This window comes from Pleurodeles waltl, chromosome 7 (genome assembly GCF_031143425.1).
Source record: "Pleurodeles waltl isolate 20211129_DDA chromosome 7, aPleWal1.hap1.20221129, whole genome shotgun sequence".
NCBI lineage: Eukaryota > Metazoa > Chordata > Amphibia > Caudata > Salamandridae > Pleurodeles > Pleurodeles waltl.
In genome coordinates this window covers 645,787,977-645,814,614 of record NC_090446.1, presented here as the reverse complement: position 1 = coordinate 645,814,614, position 26,638 = coordinate 645,787,977, and the positions used below count along the sequence as shown (strand labels likewise).

At 45.9% G+C, this 26,638-nt stretch overlaps 1 protein-coding gene across 2 annotated transcripts in view; it reads right to left on the bottom strand.

Moving 5' to 3' along the window:
• SH3PXD2B (SH3 and PX domains 2B) overlaps positions 1 to 26,638 on the bottom strand; it is a 291,253-nt gene that overhangs the window by 81,615 nt on the left and 183,000 nt on the right. For both annotated transcript variants that reach the window (XM_069244643.1, XM_069244644.1), the window contains exon 6: positions 11,862 to 11,887. In XM_069244643.1, coding sequence (XP_069100744.1) covers positions 11,862 to 11,887 — 26 coding nt within the window. The remainder of the gene's footprint in view (positions 1 to 11,861; positions 11,888 to 26,638) is intronic.

The following is a 26,638-nucleotide window of genomic DNA, read 5'->3' as shown; positions in this document are numbered from 1 at the left end:
CATCTGTTACCATCAACAGATTGACATCAGCCCTGTCATGGAAGAGCTTAAGGCGGTTCACATGGATCACCCTCTTGGGGCTCCTGCTTGTGCCCAGGTCCACCAGGTAGGTGACCTGACTCTTCCTTTCTAGTACTGGGTAAGGGCCACTCCATTTGTCCTGGAGTGCCCTGGGAGCCACAGGCTCCAGAACCCAGACTTTCTGCCCTGGTTGGAACTCAACCAGTGCAGCCTTTTGGTCATACCAAAACTTCTGGAGCTGTTGGCTGGCCTCAAGGTTTTTGGTTGCCTTTTCCATGTACTCTGCCATTCTAGAGCGAAGGCCAAGTACATAGTCCACTATGTCTTGCTTAGGCTCATGGAGAGGTCTCTCCCAGCCTTCTTTAACAAGAGCAAGTGGTCCTCTTACAGGATGACCAAACAGAAGTTCAAAGGGTGAGAATCCTACTCCCTTCTGTGGCACCTCTCTGTAAGCGAAAAGCAGACATGGCAAGAGGACATCCCATCTCCTTTTGAGCTTTTCTGGGAGCCCCATGATCATGCCTTTTAATGTCTTGTTGAATCTCTCAACCAAGCCATTAGTTTGTGGATGGTATGGTGTAGTGAATTTATAAGTCACTCCACACTCATTCCACATGTGCTTTAGGTATGCTGACATGAAGTTGGTACCTCTGTCAGACACCACCTCCTTAGGGAAACCCACTCTGGTAAAGATACCAATGAGGGCCTTGGCTACTGCAGGGGCAGTAGTCGACCTAAGGGGAATAGCTTCAGGATACCTGGTAGCATGATCCACTACTACCAGGATATACATATTTCCTGAGGCTGTGGGAGGTTCTAGTGGACCAACTATGTCCACACCCACTCTTTCAAAGGGAACCCCCACCACTGGAAGTGGAATGAGGGGGGCCTTTGGATGTCCACCTGTCTTACCACTGGCTTGACAGGTGGGGCAGGAGAGGCAAAACTCCTTAACCATGGTGGACATATTGGGCCAGTAGAAGTGGTTGACTAACCTTTCCCACGTCTTGGTTTGTCCCAAATGTCCAGCAAGGGGAATGTCATGGGCCAATGTTAGGATGAACTTCCTGAACAGCTGAGGCACTACCACTCTCCTAGTGGCACCAGGTTTGGGGTCTCTGGCCTCAGTGTACAGGAGTCCATCTTCCCAATAGACCCTATGCGTTCCATTTTTCTTGCCTTTGGACTCTTCAGCAGCTTGCTGCCTAAGGCCTTCAAGAGAGGGACAGGTTTCTTGTCCCTTACACAGCTCCTCCCTTGAGGGTCCCCCTGGGCCTAAGAGCTCAACCTGATAAGGTTCAAGCTCCAAAGGCTCAGTTCCCTCAGAGGGCAGAACTTCTTCCTGAGAAGAGAGGTTCCCTTTCTTTTGCTGTGTTGCAGTTGGTTTCCCAACTGACTTTCCTGTTCTCTTGGTAGGCTGGGCCATTCTTCCAGACTCCAGCTCTACTTGTTCACCCTGTGCCTTGCACTGTGCTCTTGTTTTCACACACACCAGTTCAGGGATACCCAGCATTGCTGCATGGGTTTTTAGTTCTACCTCAGCCCATGCTGAGGACTCCAGGTCATTTCCAAGCAGACAGTCCACTGGGATATTTGAGGAGACCACCACCTGTTTCAGGCCATTGACCCCTCCCCATTCTAAAGTAACCATTGCCATGGGATGTACTTTTCTCTGATTGTCAGCGTTGGTGACTGTGTAAGTTTTTCCAGTCAGGTATTGGCCAGGGGAAACCAGTTTCTCTGTCACCATGGTGACACTGGCACCTGTATCCCTCAGGCCCTCTATTCTAGTCCCATTAATTAAGAGTTGCTGTCTGTATTTTTGCATGTTAGGCGGCCAGACAGCTAGTGTGGCTAAATCCACCCCACCCTCAGAAACTAGAGTAGCTTCAGTGTGGACCCTGATTTGCTCTGGGCACACTGTTGATCCCACTTGGAGACTAGCCATACCAGTGTTACCTGGATGGGAGTTTGGAGTGGAACCTTTCTTGGGACAGGCCTTGTCTCCAGTTTGGTGTCCATGCTGTTTACAGCTATGACACCAGGCCTTTTTGGGATCAAAGTTTTTACCCTTGTACCCATTGTTTTGTGAAGAGGCTCTGGGCCCACCCTCCTGTGCAGGTTTTTGGGGGCCTGTAGAAGACTCTTTACTATTTTTAGTTTTGGTTGTCTCATCACTCTTCCTCTGGGGAGTCTTTGTGACCCCTTTCTTTTGGTCACCCCCTGTTGAAGTCTTGGACACCCTTGTCTTGACCCAATGGTCCGCCTTCTTTCCCAATTCTTGGGGAGAAATTGGTCCTAGGTCTACCAGATGCTGATGCAGTTTATCATTGAAACAATTACTTAACAGGTGTTCTTTCACAAATAAATTGTACAGCCCATCATAATTACTTACACCACTGCCTTGAATCCAACCATCTAGTGTTTTCACTGAGTAGTCAACAAAGTCAACCCAGGTCTGGCTCGAGGATTTTTGAGCCCCCCTGAACCTAATCCTGTACTCCTCAGTGGAGAATCCAAAGCCCTCAATCAGGGTACCCTTCATGAGGTCATAAGATTCTGCATCTTTTCCAGAGAGTGTGAGGAGTCTATCCCTACACTTTCCAGTGAACATTTCCCAAAGGAGAGCACCCCAGTGAGATCTGTTCACTTTTCTGGTTACACAAGCCCTCTCAAAAGCTGTGAACCACTTGGTGATGTCATCACCATCTTCAAATTTTGTCACAATCCCTTTGGGGATTTTTAACATGTCAGGAGAATCTCTGACCCTATTTATATTGCTGCCACCATTGATGGGTCCTAGGCCCATCTCTTGTCTTTCCCTTTCTATGGCTAGGAGCTGTCTCTCTAAAGCCAATCTTTTGGCCATCCTGGCTAACAGGAGGTCATCTTCACTGAGTGCATCCTCAGTGATTTCAGAAATGTGGGACCCTCGTGTGAGGGACTCACTATTTCTGACTAACACAGTTGGAGACAGGACTTGAGGGGTCCTGTTCTCCCTATTTAGGACTGGAGGAGGGACATTGGCCTCCAAGTCACTAATCTCTTCCTCTGTGAGGTCATCATCAGAGGGGTTGGCTTTTTCAAACTCTGCCAACAGCTCCTGGAGCTGAATTTTGGTAGGTCTGGAGCCAATGGTTATTTTTTTTGATATTACAGAGAGACCTTAGCTCCCTCATCTTAAGATGGAGGTAAGGTGTGGTGTCGAGTTCCACCACATTCATCTCTGTATCAGACATTATTTTGCTAAGAGTTGGAAGACTTTTTAAAGAATCTAAAACTGTTTCTGGAATCTAATTTCAAACTTTTAACAAACTTTTAAACTCTAAAAGACAATGCTAAACAGGGACTTAACACACAAGGCCCTAGCAGGACTTTTAAGAATTTAGAAAAATTTCAAATTGCAAAAATGAATTTCTAATGACAATTTTGGAATTTGTCGTGTGATCAGGTATTGGCTGAGTAGTCCAGCAAATGCAAAGTCTTGTATCCCACCGCTGCCACCAATGTAGGAAGTTGGCTCTGTATGTGCTATTTCAAGTAAGGAATAGCATGCACAGAGTCCAAGGGTTCCCCTTAGAGGTAAAATAGTGGTAAAAATAGATAATACTAATGCTATATTTTGTGGTAGTGTGGTCGAGCAGTAGGCTTATCCAAGGAGTAGTGTTAAGCATTTGTTGCACATACACATAGACAATAAATGAGGTACACACACTCAGAGACAAATCCAGCCAATAGGTTTTGTTATAGAATAATATCTTTTCTTAGTTTATTTTAAGAACCACAGGTTCAAATTCTACATGTAATATCTCATTCGAAAGGTATTGCAGGTAAGTACTTTAGGAACTTTAAATCATAAAAATTGCATGTATACTTTTCAGGTTATTGACAAATAGCTGTTCTAAAAGTGGACACTTAGTGCAATTTTCACAGTTCCTAGGGGAGGTAAGTTTTTGGTTAGTTTTACCAGGTAAGTAGGACACTTACAGGGTTCAGTTCTTGGTCCAAGGTAGCCCGCCGTTGGGGGTTCAGAGCAACCCCAAAGTCACCACACCAGCAGCTCAGGGCCGGTCAGGTGCAGAGTTCAAAGTGGTGCCCAAAACACATAGGCTAGAATGGAGAGAAGGGGGTGCCCCGGTTCCGGTCTGCTTGCAGGTAAGTACCCGCGTCTTCGGAGGGCAGACCAGAGGGGTTTTGTAGGGCACCGGGGGGGACACAAGTCCACACAGAAATTTCACCCTCAGCAGCGCGGGGGCGGCCGGGTGCAGTGTAGAAACAGGCGTCGGGTTCGCAATGTTAGTCCATGAGAGATCTCGGGATCTCTTCAGCGCTGCAGGCAGGCAAGGGGGGGATTCCTCGGGGAAACCTCCACCTGGGCAAGGGAGAGGGACTCCTGGGGGTCACTTCTCCAGTGAAAGTCCGGTCCCTCAGGTCCTGGGGGCTGCGGGTGCAGGGTCTCTCCCAGGCGTCGGGACTTTAGGTTCAAAGAGTCGCGGTCAGGGGAAGCCTCGGGATTCCCTCTGCAGGCGGCGCTGTGGGGGCTCAGGGGGGACAGGTTTTGGTACTCACAGTATCAGAGTAGTCCTGGGGTCCCTCCTGAGGTGTCGGATCTCCACCAGCCGAGTCGGGGTCGCCGGGTGCAGTGTTGCAAGTCTCACGCTTCTTGCGGGGAGCTTGCAGGGTTCTTTAAAGCTGCTGGAAACAAAGTTGCAGCTTTTCTTGGAGCAGGTCCGCTGTCCTCGGGAGTTTCTTGTCTTTTCGAAGCAGGGGCAGTCCTCAGAGGATGTCGAGGTCGCTGGTCCCTTTGGAAGGCGTCGCTGGAGCAGGATCTTTGGAAGGCAGGAGACAGGCCGGTGAGTTTCTGGAGCCAAGGCAGTTGTCGTCTTCTGGTCTTCCGCTGCAGGGGTTTTCAGCTAGGCAGTCCTTCTTCTTGTAGTTGCAGGAATCTAATTTTCTAGGGTTCAGGGTAGCCCTTAAATACTAAATTTAAGGGCGTGTTTAGGTCTGGGGGGTTAGTAGCCAATGGCTACTAGCCCTGAGGGTGGGTACACCCTCTTTGTGCCTCCTCCCAAGGGGAGGGGGTCACAATCCTAACCCTATTGGGGGAATCCTCCATCTGCAAGATGGAGGATTTCTAAAAGTTAGAGTCACTTCAGCTCAGGACACCTTAGGGGCTGTCCTGACTGGCCAGTGACTCCTCCTTGTTTTTCTCATTATTTTCTCCGGCCTTGCCGCCAAAAGTGGGGCCTGGCCGGAGGGGGGCGGGCAACTCCACTAGCTGGAGTGTCCTGCTGGGTTGGCACAAAGGAGGTGAGCCTTTGAGGCTCACCGCCAGGTGTGACAATTCCTGCCTGGGGGAGGTGTTAGCATCTCCACCCAGTGCAGGCTTTGTTACTGGCCTCAGAGTGACAAAGGCACTCTCCCCATGGGGCCAGCAACATGTCTCGGTTTGTGGCAGGCTGCTAAAACTAGTCAGCCTACACAGATAGTCGGTTAAGTTTCAGGGGGCACCTCTAAGGTGCCCTCTGGGGTGCATTTTACAATAAAATGTACACTGGCATCAGTGTGCATTTATTGTGCTGAGAAGTTTGATACCAAACTTCCCAGTTTTCAGTGTAGCCATTATGGTGCTGTGGAGTTCGTGTTTGACAGACTCCCAGACCATATACTCTTATGGCTACCCTGCACTTACAATGTCTAAGGTTTTGTTTAGACACTGTAGGGGTACCATGCTCATGCACTGGTACCCTCACCTATGGTATAGTGCACCCTGCCTTAGGGCTGTAAGGCCTGCTAGAGGGGTGTCTTACCTATACTGCATAGGCAGTGAGAGGCTGGCATGGCACCCTGAGGGGAGTGCCATGTCGACTTACTCGTTTTGTCCTCACTAGCACACACAAGCTGGCAAGCAGTGTGTCTGTGCTGAGTGAGAGGTCTCCAGGGTGGCATAAGACATGCTGCAGCCCTTAGAGACCTTCCTTGGCATCAGGGCCCTTGGTACTAGAAGTACCAGTTACAAGGGACTTATCTGGATGCCAGGGTCTGCCAATTGTGGATACAAAAGTACAGGTTAGGGAAAGAACACTGGTGCTGGGGCCTGGTTAGCAGGCCTCAGCACACTTTCAATTGTAAACATAGCATCAGCAAAGGCAAAAAGTCAGGGGGCAACCATGCCAAGGAGGCATTTCCTTACAGTCAGATACTATCTTAAAATTTCCCATCCTGGAGCAAAGGTATAATAATTTGAGGACTCTCGCTCTGCTCACAAATTTTACTTAGAAGACACATGAAACCATATTACAAACATCTCCTCTTGACTGAAAAAGAACAGCACACACTTTAACAGAAATGACTAGGGAGATTGGGTTCAATGGCTCCGTGAAAGTATAATTTGAAATAGCATTTGAAGAAGGTGAAGAAGATTTGATCACTCCCTCTGTGAAGAGATTAAAACCGTATCCAGCAAATGATTGTCCATAGTAGGATATTGTCTCCATTATGAGAAAGATAATATTATTTCAACAGTTGAGGTACCGAATTTGGGGAGTAATGTATTCATCACCATTCATCCTCGACAGATTTCAAAAGTGTTTTAGCTCTGCCCTTGCCTCTAACTTCCGTAATTACGAGTGTCTCTTCGGGACTGATACTGCTGTTTCTGACATTGTAACAAGCAGTGGTGCAGAGACTCTGAATATTGTTGGTATTGCATCTGACAACTGTACATTGCTTGAGTCTACTGCTTTTAGGAAGTCTATGGAGCATGGTGAGCTGCTGCACTGTGTGTATATCAAGTGCACCATTGATTTATGCTCTGATTCCATGCAACTTAAGTTCGAAGGGACAATCCAATATAGCCTTAGAACCCGCCGTAGCGGGCTCTACCGGCTATTAAAGGCCCGCTCCCCACATTAAATGCCTGAGCCGAAGGCGAGGGCATTTAACAAGGGAGAGGGACTTTAATAGACGGTAGAGCCCGCTACGGCGGGTTCTAAGGCTATTAGAACATTCTGCCACACAGGGCAGAATGTTCTATTAAAACAAAAAATGTTCACGGAGCCCGAGGGGATTAAAATCCCCTCGGGCTCTGTGTGGCTTTGTTCATAGCTGTTGCTGTGAACAAAGCGAAGATTGGAATGTTGGCGCTGCGGGCTTTTACCGGCCAGTAAAAGCCTGCAGCACTCCATTGTTATCAATGGAGCCCCCAGCATTCCAATGTTCTAATATCCCTGGGATACTGAACTGATCGAAATACTATAAAAAAAAGTGGTATCTTAGAGGTTTCTTCAATGCGAAAAGTAAGAAATTTAGAGGAACATCAGTTAGATTCATTGGGCCATTACAGGTCCCTACTGTGACAGTTTAAGAAGTAGACCCCATAATTCGCATCACATTTGTACTTGAATTACCTAAAATAAAATACAATGTCCAAGACACACAGAGAGATTGCCAGCCAAGTGTATACCATTTTTTGATATTACTCATTCCCTGCAAAGCATCATCAACCTTCTACCCAAAAAATATTGTCGCACTGAACAACATGTTTATCAGTACTTCTACTTAGAACCCAGAATGTTGCATGAGTGTCATCCCAGCTTCGCACCATGGGCTGAGACTTCTTAATCTCCATCTATAAGGAAATCTATCTGTGATACCTTTTACCTCATCCCTCTTTCGAGCACTGCCAAAGGTTCTGCATCATTATTCCTATGTAATGGCAGAGATGCTGAGTGTTTGTCTTCGTACGCCATTGTTTTTTTTTGCATGATGTATCGCTGTAATCCTACCAGTCACCCTTGGTGTTTAAATTTGAAAAGTCTCCAAAAATTAAGTGGGTACTGTGCCTCTTATTTTTTTCAGCTATACAAGTCTCATGTGAGGGGAGATAGCAAATAACCTGTTGACGCAGAGGAGAGGTCCAGTCTGACGCTGTCATTGGTTAAGTGACATCCAGGCCCATTCACACCCTGCAGCCTCTAAAGCTGGATTTTTTGCCCTTCAAGGAATTTGGAGGTCAGTGCTACTTTTGGTCGTTGACCTCAATCAAGCACTCAAACATAGGGTCTCAAGAGTCTATCAAATTATTTGACATTGTGGGTTTTTAAGGCATGCGCATCCAAACCTTAAGAATGGTGTTTTGCCTGAGTTAAATATTCTCTACAATGGTCATACACTTCCCAGTAGGGACTTTGCCTTTTCAGAGGGGGCCTCCCAAGTGACCTCTGGATACTGGTTCTCAAATTACAGGCGGAGCCAAAGCAAACTCTTTTGCACAAGGTAATTATGTTTTTACAAATCTGTAGGATGTCAGATATTTATTAGAAATCTTTGGCATCTTAGTCCACCCCAGAGAAAGTCGCAGTTGTCTATTGTTTGAGCCTCAAATACTCTGTGTCTGCACAAACCATAGTGCACCTTTGAATGAAACTTTCTCACATCTCACAAATAGGAGATCTAATCACTTAAAACGTCCAGTTTGGACTTTCAAAACTACTATTGTTTAGGAACAAGGTCTAGACATTTTTAAAGGGATCCACGCAAGTGGACTGTACAGCCAAAATAAAGAGTGGGCCGAGGAGGTGAAGCCGGAGTATAAGGAGACTTCAGCTAGCGTGCCCTGAGGGCTCCAGGACATACGGATTCAGCAAGGAGAAATAAGAGGGACTGTGAGTGGAAGCAGAAAACATAGACACGCCGCCCCCTCCCCTTCTGCAGGTAGTTGTTCCTTAACGCAAGAAAATCAGCGCTCAGGATTGGTCTGGGGTCCTTTTGAAGGAACTAATAACTGGAGGAGAGCATGATCCCTCCAGAAACCTCAAAGGCTGAAACCAAGGGTTAGCGGTCAGTTGCTGACTATAAATTGTGTCCCACCCACCCACACCTGCCAGGAAAGTGGGAGCCGCAACCGCTGTGCACAACGGGGTGGAAGAGTTCAGCTACAACTGACACAAAGAAATAGTGTCAATAACACATGAGGGCGACTAGTAGGCTGTTAAAAAAAAAGTTGCCTTAACAGTGGTCCTTGGGATGTCTGACAGCTGGGATACTGGAATGGGGGGGCATGGAGAGAGACAGAGGGGACAGTCGCAAAGCAGACACAACATGGCAGAGTCAGTGCTGTTAAACTGCATCAATAACACATAAGGGCAACCGGTAGACCGTCAGAAAGGAAAGAATTGCCATAACAGTGGTCCTTGGGAAGCCTGACAACTGGGAGGAGCAACGGAGAGAGCCAGATGGGATAGTCGCAAAGCAGACACAGCACTTACAGCCCAGGCACGGACGGAAAGGGCCTCGGATGTCACACACTGGGAGCAAGGGAAGCCTAGAAGCTGCTGCACATAACCAGAGGGGCTTTCTCAACATGCATATGGGGACAGCAACCAGTGTCAGAATGTGCTATCAAACATGATTTAGTGTTTCCAAACTGGCTTCAAACTGGAATCGCTGAATTATGACTGCATGATTGATTTATGCTGATGTTATTACATGATATATTGTATATATCAATGATCGATGACTGCAAATGACTGCAAATTATGAGTTTTGACCATCTCATGATTTATGGCTTAACTTTAGTAACTTTAGTAAACTACGACTTTTTACATCCTCCTGAGGGTCTCCGACTCTTATTGAAAGAAGAGCAGGTGGAGGGCCGGGACAGTCAAAAGCCCTGTAGGACTAGGTAACTTGTCTGGGGCGGGTTAGAGAAAAACAAAAAATATATACAATATTTGTTTGACTGTGCAAATTCTCTGAGTCAGTTATTGATTGGGTTGCCTGATAAATGGACAACTGTCGCTGACCCTGCATACTATGGTGGACAAAGACAGCAGCAAATGGAGAAGAATCAAACAGGATTGTGAGTTTCCTACCTGTGCTATTAGTGGGCGGTAATATGGTAATTGAGCAGTGCGTGTCAAGGATAGTGTGGTAAAATACCAAGATGAAAAAAGTTGTGTTACATAAAGTTGAATTCGGAAAAGGGGGTGGGGGCAGGTGCAACATTAAATATTAAATAGGTCATGGGCAAAAAAGGGACCCACATACCAGGTAATGAACCCAGTACTAAAAAAGCACAAAAAAAAAAAAACTTAAAAAAACATCTGCAATAGTGTAGTACAAAATGTCGGGTGCAGAATAAGAACTTACAATGTCAGATGGAGGCTAATAGAATAAATTAATGGGTATCTCATAAGTGCTAAGGTAGAGAATTAGGTACTATATGTACAAAGTTGTTCATAACACCTCCACTTAAGGATGCACTGCCAAAGATTAAAATAGCGCATTATGAACTGCTAAATTAACTCAGGATGCAGGGGGAGGGGTAAAATACAGAAGGTGTAGAACAGGGTGTAAGAAATAACCACTACGTTCAGTGGCAAAAAGGTGTTTGGTAAGTAAAATGAAGTGTAGACTAGAGTACTAAAATGGATTACATGAAGGCTGAAGAATTACACATACCCGAGAGACTAAAGAAGTGTAGATAAATCCTGGTTCTTCCTAGTAGAGCACCTGAAACGGCTCAGTGTCTAACCATTCACTTGGTTTCTCTCAAGAACACTGGCTTCAAGAGCTACGAGATGAAACGCATTCTGGGATTTTCAGCATGGAGCCCACTTAGCCTGAAATTCTCAAGGAACTATGGGGGTCATTCTGACCCTGGCGGTCATTGACCGCCAGGGTCAACGACCACGAGAGCACCGCCAACAGGCTGGCGGTGCTCTCAAGGGCATTCTGACCGCGGCGGTTTGGCCGCGGTCAGAAAGGGAAAACCGGCGGTCTCCCGCCGGTTTTCCGCTGCCCTCAGGAATCCTCCATGGCGGCGCAGCTTGCTGCGCCGCCATGGGGATTCCGACACCCCATACCGCCATCCTGTTCCTGGCGGTTCGCCCGCCAGGAACAGGATGGCGGTATGGGGTGTCGTGGGGCCCCTGGGGGCCCCTGCAGTGCCCATGCCAATGGCATGGGCACTGCAGGGGCCCCCGTAAGAGGGCCCCACAAAGAATTTCAGTGTCTGCTTAGCAGACACTGAAATTCGCGATGGGTGCAACTGCACCCGTCGCACCTTCCCACTCCGCCGGCTCCATTCGGAGCCGGCTTCCTCGTGGGAAGGGGTTTCCCGCTGGGCCGCCCGCCGGCCTCAGAATGAGGCCCTATATCTGACTTTCTGGAAGAGATTAAGCCGCGAGGGATGGTCAGGTGACCAACTGCCTGAGGAAGGAGAGGCCATCATTGCTGAACTCTGCTCACATCTAGGACACTAGGTCCAAGATTCACGATGTTGGCATGGGGTAACAGCCCATCGTCTTAACTTACGACCAAGTGTCATGCAGACATCAGAGGAAAGTTCAAAGGTCTCTGGATCAAAATAGGTTGAACATTCGAAATAGATGAGGCACCAACCTCCTCTTACCCAACCAGCACCAACATGAATAAACAACCCATGCCCATGATATCAACGCAGCCTGATCCAGCCATCTCCTGTCAGATCTCGTCTTGTGTTAACCTACTGAGGCCTCACCCTTATGTTCCAATAGTGCACTGTGTGAGAGAACGAAGCTTTTATACCAGTACATCAGTTTAAATACTAGGTGGAGTTACATAGTCCTTCTGCTAATACTGCCTTTGACATGTGATAACGTATTCCTTTCTGTTTCATTATTTGTTATGTTCTAATACATTTTGAAAAATAAAAATAAAACATTTACAAAAGTTCAGGATCAAGTAGTCGACCTTCTGGCTTTAACTGGGATTTGGTCTCATTGCGCTATGATGCCATGTTTGGCGAAACCAGTGCCACAGCACAAAATGCTTAAGGACGTAAAAAGTGAGCTTACCAGATTTCTTCTTTGCGATGGGATCCCTGAAAAAAAACACAACAGACAAGAATACATGACTACATGGTGAAATAAATTACAGAGAGCAACCAAGTGCCCAAAGGCTGCTTGATAATGTATTGTTTACTGCACAAAATCTGTCTAATATTGCAACCCAAGCTTTAATTAGGACGCATGCATGCACCCTGAGATGCCCACCAGAGTTTGCAAAAGTTATTAAGGGCCAAAAAAATAAAATAGACTTTCCAAGGACAACAAACTTTTTGAGGCAACGAGGGCAAGAAGTAGTCTATTGATTGCCAAGGCAAACTGTCCTTCCAAAAACCCATCAGGCCACAACTACATTCTTTCTGCTACAACTCAACTTGGCTGCCTTCAACTTACATGACCACCTTAAACTCAATAGAAACCTGCCCGCGGCTACAACATCTCTTAACAAGCTTTCACATGAATTAAACATAGACTCAGACCTCTGGGAATCCATGGAGCCAGAAGTGAAGCTCGCTGAACCTTAGTCTCTGAGCAGGAACACACTACAATCTTTTCAATGAGGGCCTGAAAACTGATCTGCTGCAACTTGGTTTCATATCAACACCACGCTTTCAAGGGCAGCCATGGAAATATCAAACAGGAACCATACTGTCACACCCTGGAATCTAACTCCACCCTTCAGTATCAGTATCAGTATTCCCACTAGTGCTTCGAAATCACAGAAAAAGTCATAAAGCTCTATAAGAAAGCAGCTCCATGGCCTGCTCCCGACAGAGCAGCTGATCTATTACCACTTCTCAGCATGGCTGCTATAAATTGAAAGTGACATTAATGCCACTTCTTAACAAGAAAGATATATTTGTGTAATGGACATCAGAAGTTCTCAGAAGAGTCGCTATACTTGCAGTGGACAGTAATAACACTTTTCGGGAAGACTGCTGTACTTATAATGGACAGTAACATTTCTCTACAGACCTGCTGTATTTAGAAAGGACAAAAACAAAAAAAATGTCATACGGATAACTTAGACTAGGACTACTCTGAGATGCATTCGAGTTCTTTTTTCTCAAGGTGCCACTGAAGAGACCACGCACATCCAAGTCAGCTTTAATGCGGCTCCAAAGGTACCATCAAAACTGAACTTGTAGGACGTGGCCCTTCTGAATGGGAACCCAAGCTCCACCAGGCCAGTTTCAACCTTGCTGGGGCTCACCAGTGAGGTGAATTCTGGCCATACCTTTCATACTTAGGCCTAGACGTTTGGACTGGATTGTTGCTCTAGGAGTAGATGCAAACTTCAGAACATCTCCACCTCTTCGAAGAACTTCTCTAATGCAAACACCCCAGGCATTCCAGAAGAAACTAAAACATACCTGGTGAAAGTGTCTCTGCTATGACAGCATGAGTGCTGAGAGGTGATTCAGTGCACAAAGTCACTCCATACAAAGATCTTAACTCACTCACATGCGCAGTCATTCCCTTTTGCAGTGAGGATAAAGAGAGTCGTAGTTTACAGCCTGAAACTAAGAAGTCGCACTGGTGCAGTAGGATGGAATGTACATTATACACTCCTTTCTTTTTTAACAGTTAGGTCATTTGTGTAAAGTGAGAGGATAAGCACAGTCAGACGCTGCTTAGGTATAAGGAGATGAACGGTAAATCCGTACTTAAAGGATCTGCTCTGTTCAACAGCTGGAGAGTGTCTCAAAGCCTGTCTCCATAATGCTAGAATCAAATATATTTGATTTCAGCACTACCAATAAAAAACACTCACCAAGCAAGTGGCCTGTGTACCTTTAGAACTGGGGTGTAGTTGTGGCCGGACACTAGCATGTACGCCCCTGGACATGGAGTGGTGCTGATGCTAAGCATGTGCCTAAGAGGACCGCTCTAAATACAAGTGTCTGCTTATATTTATTTCCAAAACGCTTTGCACGACTGTTGCATCGTCTTTTAAAATTATGTTTATTGCATTTTCCATAGCGAAACAATGATGGGAATTCTTGTGGTCCCTCTGTGTAACCAGGCCTAGTGCTGCTGGTCTCCATCAAACATAGGTCTCTCCCTCTTTAAACATAGAGTAACTTGCACGCGTATTGCCTTGTCTTTAGTAATAATGCTCGCCATTAAAGATCTGAAAGTCCCTTTGGTAATTCTCCACAATCCATTCTACACTCCCTCCTAATCCATCTCCGGGCTCCACTTCAGTCTCAATGCCCGAAGACCTCACCACAAAAGAGGACTAAAAAGTCAAAAGTGAAAAGATGCATCAGGGGCTTCCTTGTAATATCAAACCCCTTCCTCATGTCACGTAAATCATATATGATTATTTCAATGGCCATCACAGACCACAGTCCCAAATGTCCAAGATCGTGACCATAGATTCCTGAGGAATTGGGATTCCCTTCACCTTCTTTATCTTAAGGAACAACTCTCTCCAATGACCATCACACAAGTGCATCCATCCCCTCCATACCACATCAGTATCCGAGAACATCTGTTTAAGTTTACTCGGGGTGCAGTACCGGATTGAATATGATTTTTTGCTACGTTTCTTGACCATTGACGCTATGGGTCGTCCTCTGAATAACAGCCATAGGCCCTCCCATTCTTCATGTTGTATGTCTTTCCTTACTGCTGTCTCCTGTCTCCCATTGTTGCATATATGATTAGCAGGCGTGGACATAAGAGTGGAGTATAAAGAAGACACCAGGCCCTTGGAAAACTCAAAATGCATGAAGGCTTCCTCAAAGATCATCAGCTATCTAGTGCTTGCTGATTTACTCTGAGGGGTTAATACCCAATGTTGATGCTGGCAATACTAACGCCTATCTTGCTCTCAATCATAAATTCACTCCTACACTGTGCAAACGGTTTAATTTTCTGGTTAAATAACATGCCTCTCAACATTATGTAGTCATCAAAGGTCAGGGAAAAATCTGGGTTACAGTGCAGCGGAGTGAACTGGGAAGGGTAAGTGGTGACATTATCCCATTTGGTAAGTGTGTCCAACTTTTCCATATTTCGCCAGGTAACGTCTGAAACACTTGCCATAGCTAGTTTTACTTGTCTGGGCAACCAAAGGAATTCCCTCAATACCCTCCCCAAGACTCTCCATTCTATATAAGCCTAATGCTTCTCCATTTCCCACAACAACCACTCAAAATCTACCTGCAATTGTGCAGCCATGTAGTATTTCTCTATGTCTGCCCGGCAGAGATTAGCAATGAGCTTCTGTTATATTTTTCCATTAAATGTAGAATACAACAAATGTTATCGAAAGTCTGTCTAGGCCATCGAAATCAACACTGATCAGGATCGATCAGGAAGGGTATACATCCCTTCAATCTATTGGCTACAACTTTCATGAAAACGCTAAAGTCACAGTTCAGCATCGATATAGGTCTGTAGGCCTAAACTGCTGCTTGGATTTCCCGGCCTTGCATATTAGGAATGTGTGATTTACCCTGTATTTGTGACTCTACCCAATCGTGCAATGAGTAAAAAATGATTGCTAAATGGAGAGAAAATACTGAGCAAATTCCTTTGTAGAAGGCATTTGTGAACCCATCAGGGCCCGCCAATTTATCAGACAGAACATTTTTGACAATTCATGCTATCTCATCTACCGATACTGCCTTCTCTAGCTTACCTCTTGTGGACTGCGGGAGTGTGCAGAAGTGTACAGATTCAAGAAAGTATGCGAGTTTTCCAACATCTGCCGTACATATCTTTTTAAAATGTTTTAAAAGCTTCTTTTTTCATTTTTTAGGTTCCTGACAGCAGTGGTCGTCAGCTACTGCTGCATGTCTACCAGACAGGAAACCAAGTGCTCTTTGGTAAGTTGAGAGGGATCAGCGTGTGTTGGTGTAGCCAACTCTGCGGTTGGGTGAATGATTGGTTTCCTCATAAGGCTGTGGAGATCTCCAGCTCTGATTGACCAATAATGTCTGGGGTCCCTTTGTAGTTCTATTGTGATTGATTTCTTCATGCGTGTCTAGAAGTATGCTTCTAGACCTTCAATGCAAGGCTTATCAGGGTGCGTTAAAACCACTGCTCCTCCACACCCAAATAAATTCACTCACCAGGCAAAGCCAGGCTCGAGGTCACACCCAGCAGGCAGCTTCTACAGGCATATCCAGGTGTGCCCCCAAAGAGGGTACCTCAAGTGTCTTATTACCCTCTCAACCTCCTCCTTGCTTTTGCAAAATCTTTCACTCAGCTTTGGGGTCAAAAGGATTACAGAAGTTATCAGAAGAATTGGCCGATAAAGAGCCTACTCTTTCACCTCTTATGAATCATACCTTAGCCCGTTAAGGTGTATTTCTAACCTCCACTTCTGTGTAGCAGCACAACCAGATCTCGTAGACGTTCACTGGCGCTTTACTGTGCGTGGTAGGCCAGTAATCGTATCAGCGCACCCACTAGGAATTTCACAATGGACCGGCGAGACAGGCCAACCAATGCATCTATACCCAGTGTGGCTGATTCTGCTCAAGGTGCTACAGCTGCCTCTATCATCATGGCAGTTCTCGTTGCGGCACCTGGGCAGAGCACTGCTGCCCTCACAAGGCCATAGCCTGGTATCAGGCATCACATGAGTAGTAGTCATTCTCAGCCTTTAAAAATGGCCGCTCCGTGCATCATTCTTTCTCCTCGAATGCCCCTCTGCAGCTCACCCTCGGGTCCCAGGTAGTGTCTGAAGTACACTTCAGCGATTGCAAGGTACCTCTCCATTGTTCTCAAGGGTAACTTCTATTGTACTTTGGGCATATGCAGTGATAGCAGTCATGTCAAAACAAGTACGTTATTAATATGGTTTTCCAAATCCTATGCTCTCTATCTAGCACCCTTTGCAAGCACTAAAATCAAGCCAGTTCCTAAAATGTGTAGCCAGGTACGCCAAATTCTAAACAAAACCCTCAGACTCTGCCTCCCATGAGCAGGACATTCCCTGTCCTTTTTAGCAAGAGGGAGAGTCGATGTTTGGTTTCCAGGGGCCACCATATCAGCCTGCTTTCTGCAAGTCTTCGACTTTCCGATCTAGTTCAGTCCAACGGAGCAGCAGCTGTTTCGCTTTACTGCTTGGTGAAGAGCCCAGGACCATGACATCACCAGGACCATAAGGCGCTGGGACCCCTTTCAACACACAATTTTGCTTTAAGGCAGTTCAGAGAAGGAAACAGGATTCTTGGAAATAACGTTCACAATGCAACATAACCGCTAAGTCCATTTAGGACAGCGAAAGCGTGCACCTAAAGTTCGAAAGCTGCATTCTGTGGTAGCTGTGGTTTGCAATGGGAGAAGCAGCACATTCACACAGTACACGTGAAGGCGACCACTGGACATAAACGAAGCCCAGTAGATTCATCTCAAACGTGAACAATTTTCCAATATTGAATAATGCACCATAGGACCGTGCATCATCCAGTCGTGAACATTATGCTAAAGAACCGCTAAAATGTAATGACCAGAAAAAAAAACACAGATGTTGTGACTTCTGGCACTGGTCCTTACTTTGAACTGGCCCCACACACTCCTACCGTGATTGACCCTATGCCTGAGTTTGGGTCTTTGATACCAAGCTCGACACCACAGCCCAAGTCCACTGTAAATCCCTCCTGCTAGTTCCTCAGATGCATAACACCAGCGCTCCAAATGCCTCACTGATGCTCTTCCTTCAAGGCACTCTGAAATATCCACAGCAGTTTCCATGACAAGGCCTAATTGTTGATCCAAGCTAACTTCCAAAGATATCGAAAGAACAGAGCACACAGTTCTCAACTAGGCCCGTGGCTTCACAAAACATCTTTACAAAAAGAAGTAAATATGTCAAACCTCCTTTGCTGTAGAAGCTGCAAAACAAGGTCTCTTCCTTGCAGCAAAAGTAAGAAATACCCAAAACACCTGATAATGCAAGAAGGAAGACAGAAGAGTGATGCTTCCGTGACTAATGATCTGCAGACTCATGAAGATCAACCAACTAATTCAATCACTTAAACGAAAATACAAAAATCGGATGATTTGAGAAATGTCCACCAAAAATCCAAAGACTAAAGGGATGCTGAGGGATGGAAGACACTTGTGCACATCTATCCGCTTCAAACCTAAAAGCAGCTCTGTGATCGCAGTGTCCTGAGAAGTACCTTCCAGCGCTCATCGCTGATACCAAAACACTTTCCAGGATAGGTGACCCCTATAGCCCATACCCTTCCAACCACACTGATAATACAATGTATTATAAATTGTATGCTTTCCACCCTCTACACTCAAAGACCCCTATTTGAAAACAAAGAGGGGAAACTTTCAGAGGGAAAATGAGCAAAGGGGCAGGGCGGGACAGCAGGAAGAAACAGGACCCATTGCTCTTCAGGCAGTAAGTACAATTAAATCCTTACTCCCGAAATGTGGATGTACACAGCTTGGGTTTAATAAGGGATGAGACGCTGAAGGACAGTAAAAGTATGACTTAGTTTAACTTAGCCTTTCTGCCTGAGGCAAACTACAAGTTACTCAGAACTGTCAACCCTTGTGACCACTTGCCCTAAGATATCAAACCAGAATCCACAAGTTTTGCCAATATAAGTGGAGCTGCGGCTTGGAAGGAGCTGTGCGGCAGAGAAAAGCGCCCAGTGGCTAGGGCCTCTTCATCGAGGCACAATCACCTCGTCCTGCTCAGCACTGGCACTCGTTCAAGAAGCTTTCCGCAATTTATGACCTCAGACATCCTTCTGAGTCACCATCCGATCCATCACGCCCCCCTCCGTGCCTCTGCCCCCTCTCGTCCTAGGAGCCTGGCAGGGTGCCCAGAGGCAAGAGAGAGTGGGGGCAAGCGTGGTCCGGATAGAGGAGAATCAAGGGCTTTTCATAATTAAGATAAGGGATTTCAGAAGATAAACTTGCCATCCCACATAGTGGTCCCTCCAAACGCAAGATGCGGAGTGCTCGTCCTTGTGCTGCCCCTGCAGCGATGAGATGTGCGGAATGCAAAGAGATGACGGACGTCTGCTGGGGCACCGCCCTCTGAGGACTAACCATGTTCGAGTCCCGGCGTCGGCAGAACACCCTGTGATTCTCAGCAAACCACGTGATCTCCCTATCAGAAAAAGGAATCCAATCTCTTGTAAATGAATCTGTTGCTCACCACTCTAATACCCTTGGTCAAAGTTCCTGCCAATATAAAACTACAAAAAAACATAACCTACGAAACCCATCCCGTGCAGGGCAAGCCTCGCCACTCCTCAGCATCCAGCGGACAGGTGAGCTAGGATTCAATTTACATTTGAAAGATTTGAGGATGTTACCGTTTTTCATCAGCGCGGCTCATGAGTTGCTGACACGGTTTTTCATTTTGTTTTTTATTTTAATCCACTGTACAAAACTGAAAAGTCCCAAAAGGTATCACCGTGTGGCCAGCAAGGGCGTGCGCTCATATATTGTTATCCTGTGGCCTGCTGGTCCGCTGTACACACCTCCCAGTCTCCACTCTCACTCTAGACAGTCACCGAGTTTGTCTAAAGCCATTTTCTGAGCAGTGACGAATTCTGTCCTCGCGCTCAGGGTGCCATGCAGCATCGTGCGTAGTTACCCTTCCTGTGAGTAACCTCCTAGTTATCCCCTGTGCCTCCTCCTGCCACCACACTGACAGGGCAGAGGAGTTTCACCCTCTCCCATGGCTGCCCTTTCTGTTTACGTAAACCCCGCCCTTTCCTCGACACCCTTCCCTCGTGTAAACGGATATAAATCTACGCCACTCCCGCTCTCTCACACAGGCCGGTGCAGGTCTGGCGCTGTCTTTGTACCTCTCCAAACTGCCTCTCTCTGAATCTCAGCGTGCATGAAAATGAAAAACTCAAATACGGTTTGGGGGGCGGGGGTCAAGGTTGCATTGCAGCGATGCATGCAGAGTGGGATGCATTAAAGGTGGAATGACGGATAAAGCTCTTAGGTAATGAAGTCCTGGGCAGAGGCACTCAGTATAATGAAACACAGGGGCCGATGACGGGGAGGAGGGGTCAGGGTGTACCTCACAGACCGATGTGCGCCAGAGACGGGGGAATTCTGTGAGAAGTCGCAACAGACCAATGTCTCCAAGAAGTCAAGCGAGCTGGGCAGCTTCCCTGGTACGTTTCATTCTACTGACTCTCGCCAGCTTTACTGGCTTGTCATTGGACATTTAAAAACCAAAATTGGTTTGTGGAATGCTTGCCTTAAACTAACCGCTGTTAATCACTCACAGCAGCATGTATGACCATCGCTTTCGTCCACTTTGGCGCACCAGTAAGACCATCCATTTGGAAATGAGACTAGTCACTCTGGACCACCATGCCAGGCCCACTGCAGAAGGGGCACAAGCAACCAAAGGGTTAACAAAGGACTGTCCGCAGGGCCGGGGATCCCAGATGTTGTGCACACAGATGGCCTCCAAAGTCAGGAGCAAGGTATTCAACACCCTATCTGACAGTGAACAAAGGGGCAACTAGCCGTAAGTGAAGCTGGAGCAAAAAGTGCCACAAAGACACCAGAGGGTGGAAAATGGAGGCGAATGGTGTGAGGAATCACAACAGCCATTTTGCCCACTGTCTTCACAAGGGACAATCCGGGATGGCAAAAGGGCTTTTAAAGGAAGGCACGAGTGAACTGTCTCACGATCGCAGGCCTTCAGTAATAAAGCGAAACTTGAGTCCTGCGGAAAGTAAGCACAAGATGCACCAACATGCAAGCGTTTGCGCATACCACTCGCACTTATGGCGCGTCACTCGGTGATGGATGGAATACATGCTTGAATTAATGGCAATCTACGGACGCTATCAGGAACTCTTGCGATCTGCCAACACGCTGCATTCGAATATGCAGTTGAAAAAAGGGATAATGCAAACTAGAGACGTCGTGTGTGGCTCTGCACAACTCTAAGCACCACAATGAGAAATACATGGAACAACTTCAGTGATATGACCCCTAATAAAAAACGTTTTACACTGGGCTGCTCACGCGTCTTTCATATCTAAGCGGCAGATTCGACTTACGAAAGATGTTGGACTTTAACCATGCCCGGCATTCTTTACCTGTATTTCTCGAGGAGAGGTTCAGGAGTGAGGACAGGAGTCACATAAATAAGGCGCTAGATTAGAACATTTCCAATCTGCAAATGTAAAAATCCTGACCTATCCAATCTCCGTTTTATTGAACACACTTAGCGGCGAGAAAGTTCACTAACTGAAGCCAGCACTTTCAGTGTGGGCGAAAAGCCGCCGAGAACTCGGGGTGCTGAGCAAGGGCTGCCGCGTCCAAGGCCTTGCCGGGGACACGCCTTCCTGGAGTCAGCACTGATCCCACTGAAGGGGCCAAGGAACCGGTGCCAGGGCGGGAAGGTTCGCCACCGCGGCAAGCTCTGCCTGCGCGGTGCCTCAGCCGAGGTGGAACCGCAGAGTGTATAAATAGCGAGGGCAGGCAGGCAGGAAAACCAAACTTATAATCAGCAGTTGTTCAGTCACAGGCCCAAAAGGCGCCAACGGACGCCGATCAACGGGCCAGTGGCGCGTCACACAGGGGCTTCTAGTCACACCCAAGTCTACACTGAAACAGGAATATGTTTCATATGTATTATTCACACCCTCTAAATACTTCCTCCAGCTCCCCCCACCCCATCGTTACTGAGGATCACCATGCAATGGCTGGCACCGACTTTATTTTGTTTTGGGTATTGCATCGAACCTTTCCATAAAGCACTTTCACAAGGACTACCTCACTCCTTAAGCTACTTAGTTGCAACGGTTTCCTTGCTGTCCATGAAATCCCCTTCCTAGTGCGCCCTCTCCTCCCTCGACAAGCGCATCCTTTTCCCGTTTGTAGTTCTATATGTGTGTGATAAACATTTACTTTACATGTACGCATGCCACATAACGTGTGCCCCGGGGTTGCCATGCTTCCAGCCACGAGGGTCACTGCCTTATGTTACCTTCCTCACATTTATATGGAAAGCTCCTCTTCTTAAGTGCCCATATGCTCCTGCCCCACACCTTGCCTCAACAGAAGCTTGTTTTTAGCTCTCATTGTTAAGGAAACCGAATTAATGGCTGCAATGTGCCAGCTCAGGGAAAAGCCCCCACATCCCTCTCTGTTGCTGACAGGCTGACGTCCATCTTCTAAAAAGACGCATCACTCCTGACTGGAGCATGGCAATTTTCCAAAGTCCCCAGATCTGTATATACTTTGGACTGCCTGGCCACTTTCACACTGAAGTGTTTGTTTTTCAAAATTACCTGCTGGAAATTCTTGGATCTATCATGCTCCAGTAGGAACAAGTTTGAAAGAAGTTCTGACCAGAGGTCCATTCTGCAGATGTGCTGCTGAAAGCTTAGGAGAACCCCAAAACGAGGAGCTGGCGAAGAGCGCTGGTTGGCTTATCTGCTCAACCTTAAAGGTCCTAGATGGTGCCCAGGTTAGGGATAAACTATAATGACGGAGGTTGTCCAATGACCCACGCCAAAGTAATAGTTAAGGGCACAAGAGTTGAATGGATTACCGCACGACTGAGAGGTTTACTCACCTTTGATGATGAAATAACTTTACCTTCCAAGCAAGTACCATCAGGCATCAAAGCCCAATGCATGCCCCGATACGTGCTGAACTTTGTGCATGGTTCTCAGATTGCTCATGGTGGGCTCATTGGATGGTCAGAGACTTATGGTACTCACCGTAACCACCGTTTTGTGACACACTGAATATCTGACATCCGTGATTATGCCAGAATCTGGAACTCAGACTTCAGTTCTTTGATCAAGTTCCATTGTGGTCCTGAAGACCTAAATGTGCATCAGGCCTGAAAAGATTCAATGGAAAACTATTTTTGACCATGTCTTATGGTTTCCAATTTATTGGGCTTTGACATTTTCTTGATGAATCATCAACAGCGGGCAAACTGCATCCCTGAAAGCATTAAAGTAAAATGACCTCAAGTGTCTCCTTCCAAGAAACAGGCAGATTGATGCCACAGGACCCTGAGGGCACCTTCAACGGTCTTGACTCCCCAGAAGCTCCAACCGCAAACCAAGAGTCAAAGGAGGCTACAGTAGACATTGTAGAACTCACAACTGTGAATCCTCTCCAAAATAAATCTCAGTTCATTCTGCTATTTCCAGTTGTTGGGACAGCTTGGCCTTTTCTAGTGAATGCTGCAGCAGGGGTCCCAACTAGCCCAGCTACTCTGAAAAATATCTAGTAGTTGCAATCCACTTGGTTGATCTCTAAGGAGACTGTTTCATCAGCTGACTATGCCAGCCGTGCTAGTGTTGTGGCCCTGAAGCCATAGGCCCTTCCACAGTGCTAACAAGAGTAGACTATCACGTTTTCAAAGGGGTTGGTTTTGTCACCATGTACCAACACTGGGTTGTAATTTGGACCATATCTTAACAATTGTAAGTGCTAGGCACATACTGTATGTACGAGGTTTTCACTACTGTACTCCATTTAACCACTCTATTGATATTACTGTGGGTTAAATAAGTTTTACATTTGAACAAACTCATCTAGTTATACATTCATCTTCGAGTGGAACAACTTGTTGTATATGCAATATTGTATCTGAGCCCAAATCCCTAATCACTTCTTGGAGGAACCCATAACCACTTGAAAACAGCTACCACAGAAGAATACGAGAAACAAATTCTGGTGAACGCACACAATAGAAGTCTTGGCCCTGAAACAGTGCACAAAAATTCAGTAGAGACAAACAATGATACTAGCTAGTACTTCCTGCTCCAGTATATAGCTACAAAATATTTTTGTGATATCTAACTATCTACACATACATACTTCACTATCAACCGCTGGGCCTGGAGAAAAAGCCAGACAGCCGCAGACACAAGATTATTATTATATTAGAAATTCAGGCCAGCACAACAACAATCATGAAGTGACTTTGGGTGGGCTTGGTCAATTACTAGGTTTACATATATGCTGGTAGATATCTTTGACTAGTCTTTCACTTTTTGTAGTTCTTAATCTTGTACTCTGTATCTTCTAATGAAACCCTGTAGTGACCTGCACGCCTTACTCACGGCTGCCTTTGTAACACCAACACTAAAAAAAGCACAAGCCAAGCCGATATAGGTGAACAGCAACATAGTTAACAGGCAACAGACATGCTACTCATACTATGATTTGTTTAAACCTGAATAACAACTTGCAGTAAGGAAGAGTAGTCTAGTGCTTATGTTGCAGTTTGAGAGAACTAGGAGACTTGGAATCTAATCATGTGCTAACATGTGAGTAATATGTCTGATACAGGGAAAATCAATTTTTCACAATGCCTCCGTACCCTCATTTGCTAGAACTGGGGGCGCCTGTAGATAATTCATTTTTTACTGTGCTCTATAAAAATAAATTGCATATGACACCCATAAAACTGTTTATGCAGTGCCTACGGTGTCTTAAACAACCTCTCTGGAAGTGAATAAATTACTGCAGGGCAATCCTTATTGCATAATCCCACAAAATCCATACGATGAACTACACAAACACACACCTTTATATGTTTAAACTCTAGAACAGTGGTTCCCAACCTGTGGTCCGGGGACCCCTGGGGGTCCGCAAAGCTTCCTCAGGGGGTCCGCCACTGCTTAGAAATGTAAATAATATAGACAGATTAGGTCCCTAGCTTTCAGTAATGACTTAGTTGGGGGGGTCCCCAGATTCCGATAATGATTCAGTGGGGGTCCCTGGGTCCCAGTAATGATAAGTCCTAAGAAGTCAAAAGGTTGGGAACCACTGCTGTAGAACATCTAAATAACCAGGGAGAGCCCAGGGGTTATGAGGAACTGACAACGCTCTTATATACTAGAGGAAACCCACAGCAGCTATGAACACTCTATTATGTACTGTGAAAAGCAGACATGCAACCCATCATCGATACTTGTCACAAGTCTACAAGGCCCTATTACACCTCCCTAAACCTTCCCATGGCCTCAGCAACACTTAGAACAGCAGCCCAACTCACACAAGCTGTAAAATTGCTATAGCTGTTGTGTGTGTTCCTCATAGCAGCAAAACAATCTCTACAATGCCTAGTAGCAGCTGCTAAAGCAGAGAGCTTCAGTACCTATTTATAATCCTGCAATAATCATGCAGTCCCTACGACAGCCTGCTAAATTGCCCCTCTAATATCATACTCTATAAATCCACCAGCCGTGCAACTTGAATGAAAACAAGTGGAAATCTCTACCTCCAGTAGTGCAACGAATGCTGCAACGTCCATGCAACCCCTATGATGGCTTGTTCAACACACAAAGCACCAACCATGCACCCCTTGGACAGCTTGTACAACAAACCCTACAGAAGTGCTATTACCCTTCTTAAACAAATGGAAGTGGTTGTGCTATATGGTTCGCGCTCCCTTCAGTGGCACAATTTGTTCAAATGCTGTGCTACAATATCATCAGTGTGCCTAACGGTACTACACCCATCCACTTCAGGTGCACTAATGTTAGGTTGAAAAACAACCTAGAGTTCATAACACCAATGTACCATGGCACGCCAAATAGTCTGTAAGGTTCAGTCCTTCGTGTATTCAAACAGAAACGTAAAACACTGTAATGTGGTCCATCAAGAAGATTTAATTTGGTTTGTTTTCATACATCTCCGATAAGAACACCATTGAACAGAAATTACAGCCAACACGTGTTTCGTCCATTGGACTTTCTCAAGGCCAAGTTTGTCATTTTCTGAGCCCCATCAATATATGTCCTGTATAAGTTTCCTATCTTCCAGAATAAGGTATAATGCCAGATGAGAACAGATACCAAAAATATAGTATGCTGTGAAAAAACGCCGACCTTGGTAAGTCGTGAATGTCTGATTAGAATAGCTTGTGCAAAGAAAATGTAGTAAACTGGCTTAGAAAATGACAAACTTGGCCTTGAGAAAGTCCAATGGACGAAACACGTGTCAGTTGTAATTTCTGTTGAATGGTGTTCTTATCGGAGATGTACGAAAATGAACCATATTAAATCTTCTTGATGGAACACATTACAGTGTTTTACGTTTCTGTTTGAATACACGAAGGACTGAACCTTACGGACTTTTTGGAGTGCCATGGTACATTGGTGTTATGCTATTACCTTCTGTCGGCCATTACTAAAAAGATGGAGGAACATCTAGCATGACAGTTCCCCGGCCTTTTGGAATCACCATTTTTTTCTGGATTGGTCCCAGACAGGTTGCAGCAATAGACATGGCATAAATTCATCCAAACTAGCCGTGCCATACAAGCTGAGATGCATAAGAGATCTGAGCCTCCCTACATGCCTACTTCTCTTTGACCTCTCAACAGCTTTTGACATGGTCAGTCATTGCATTCTGGTGGATCACTATTTGACCATCAAGGCAGTGAGCATTTCCAACCCAGCACAGCAATGGTTTTAGTACTTTCTGATTGACCAGTGGCAGATAGTGGTCCTGTCACCATTTGCTTTTAATGAATTTATGGAGTGATTCAAGGCTCAGCCTTGTCACCTGTTTTGTTCAATATCTAAATGCAGCTACAAAGAGATCCAGTTAAGTTCAATGGCTTCAAGGCACTCTCATACACAGATGACATCCAGCTTTTACTAAGGTTTGACATCAATGCCTAGTAACACCAACTGCATCAAAACTGTTTTCTCTCAGGCCACAATTGGACAGTACAAAAGGTATTACAACTTAATAGTGATAAGAAAGAGATTTTGCTAAATGGAGGTGATCAGATGGTTAGGGCTCAAGACTTTATGGCAAACCTTTATGTGCACCTG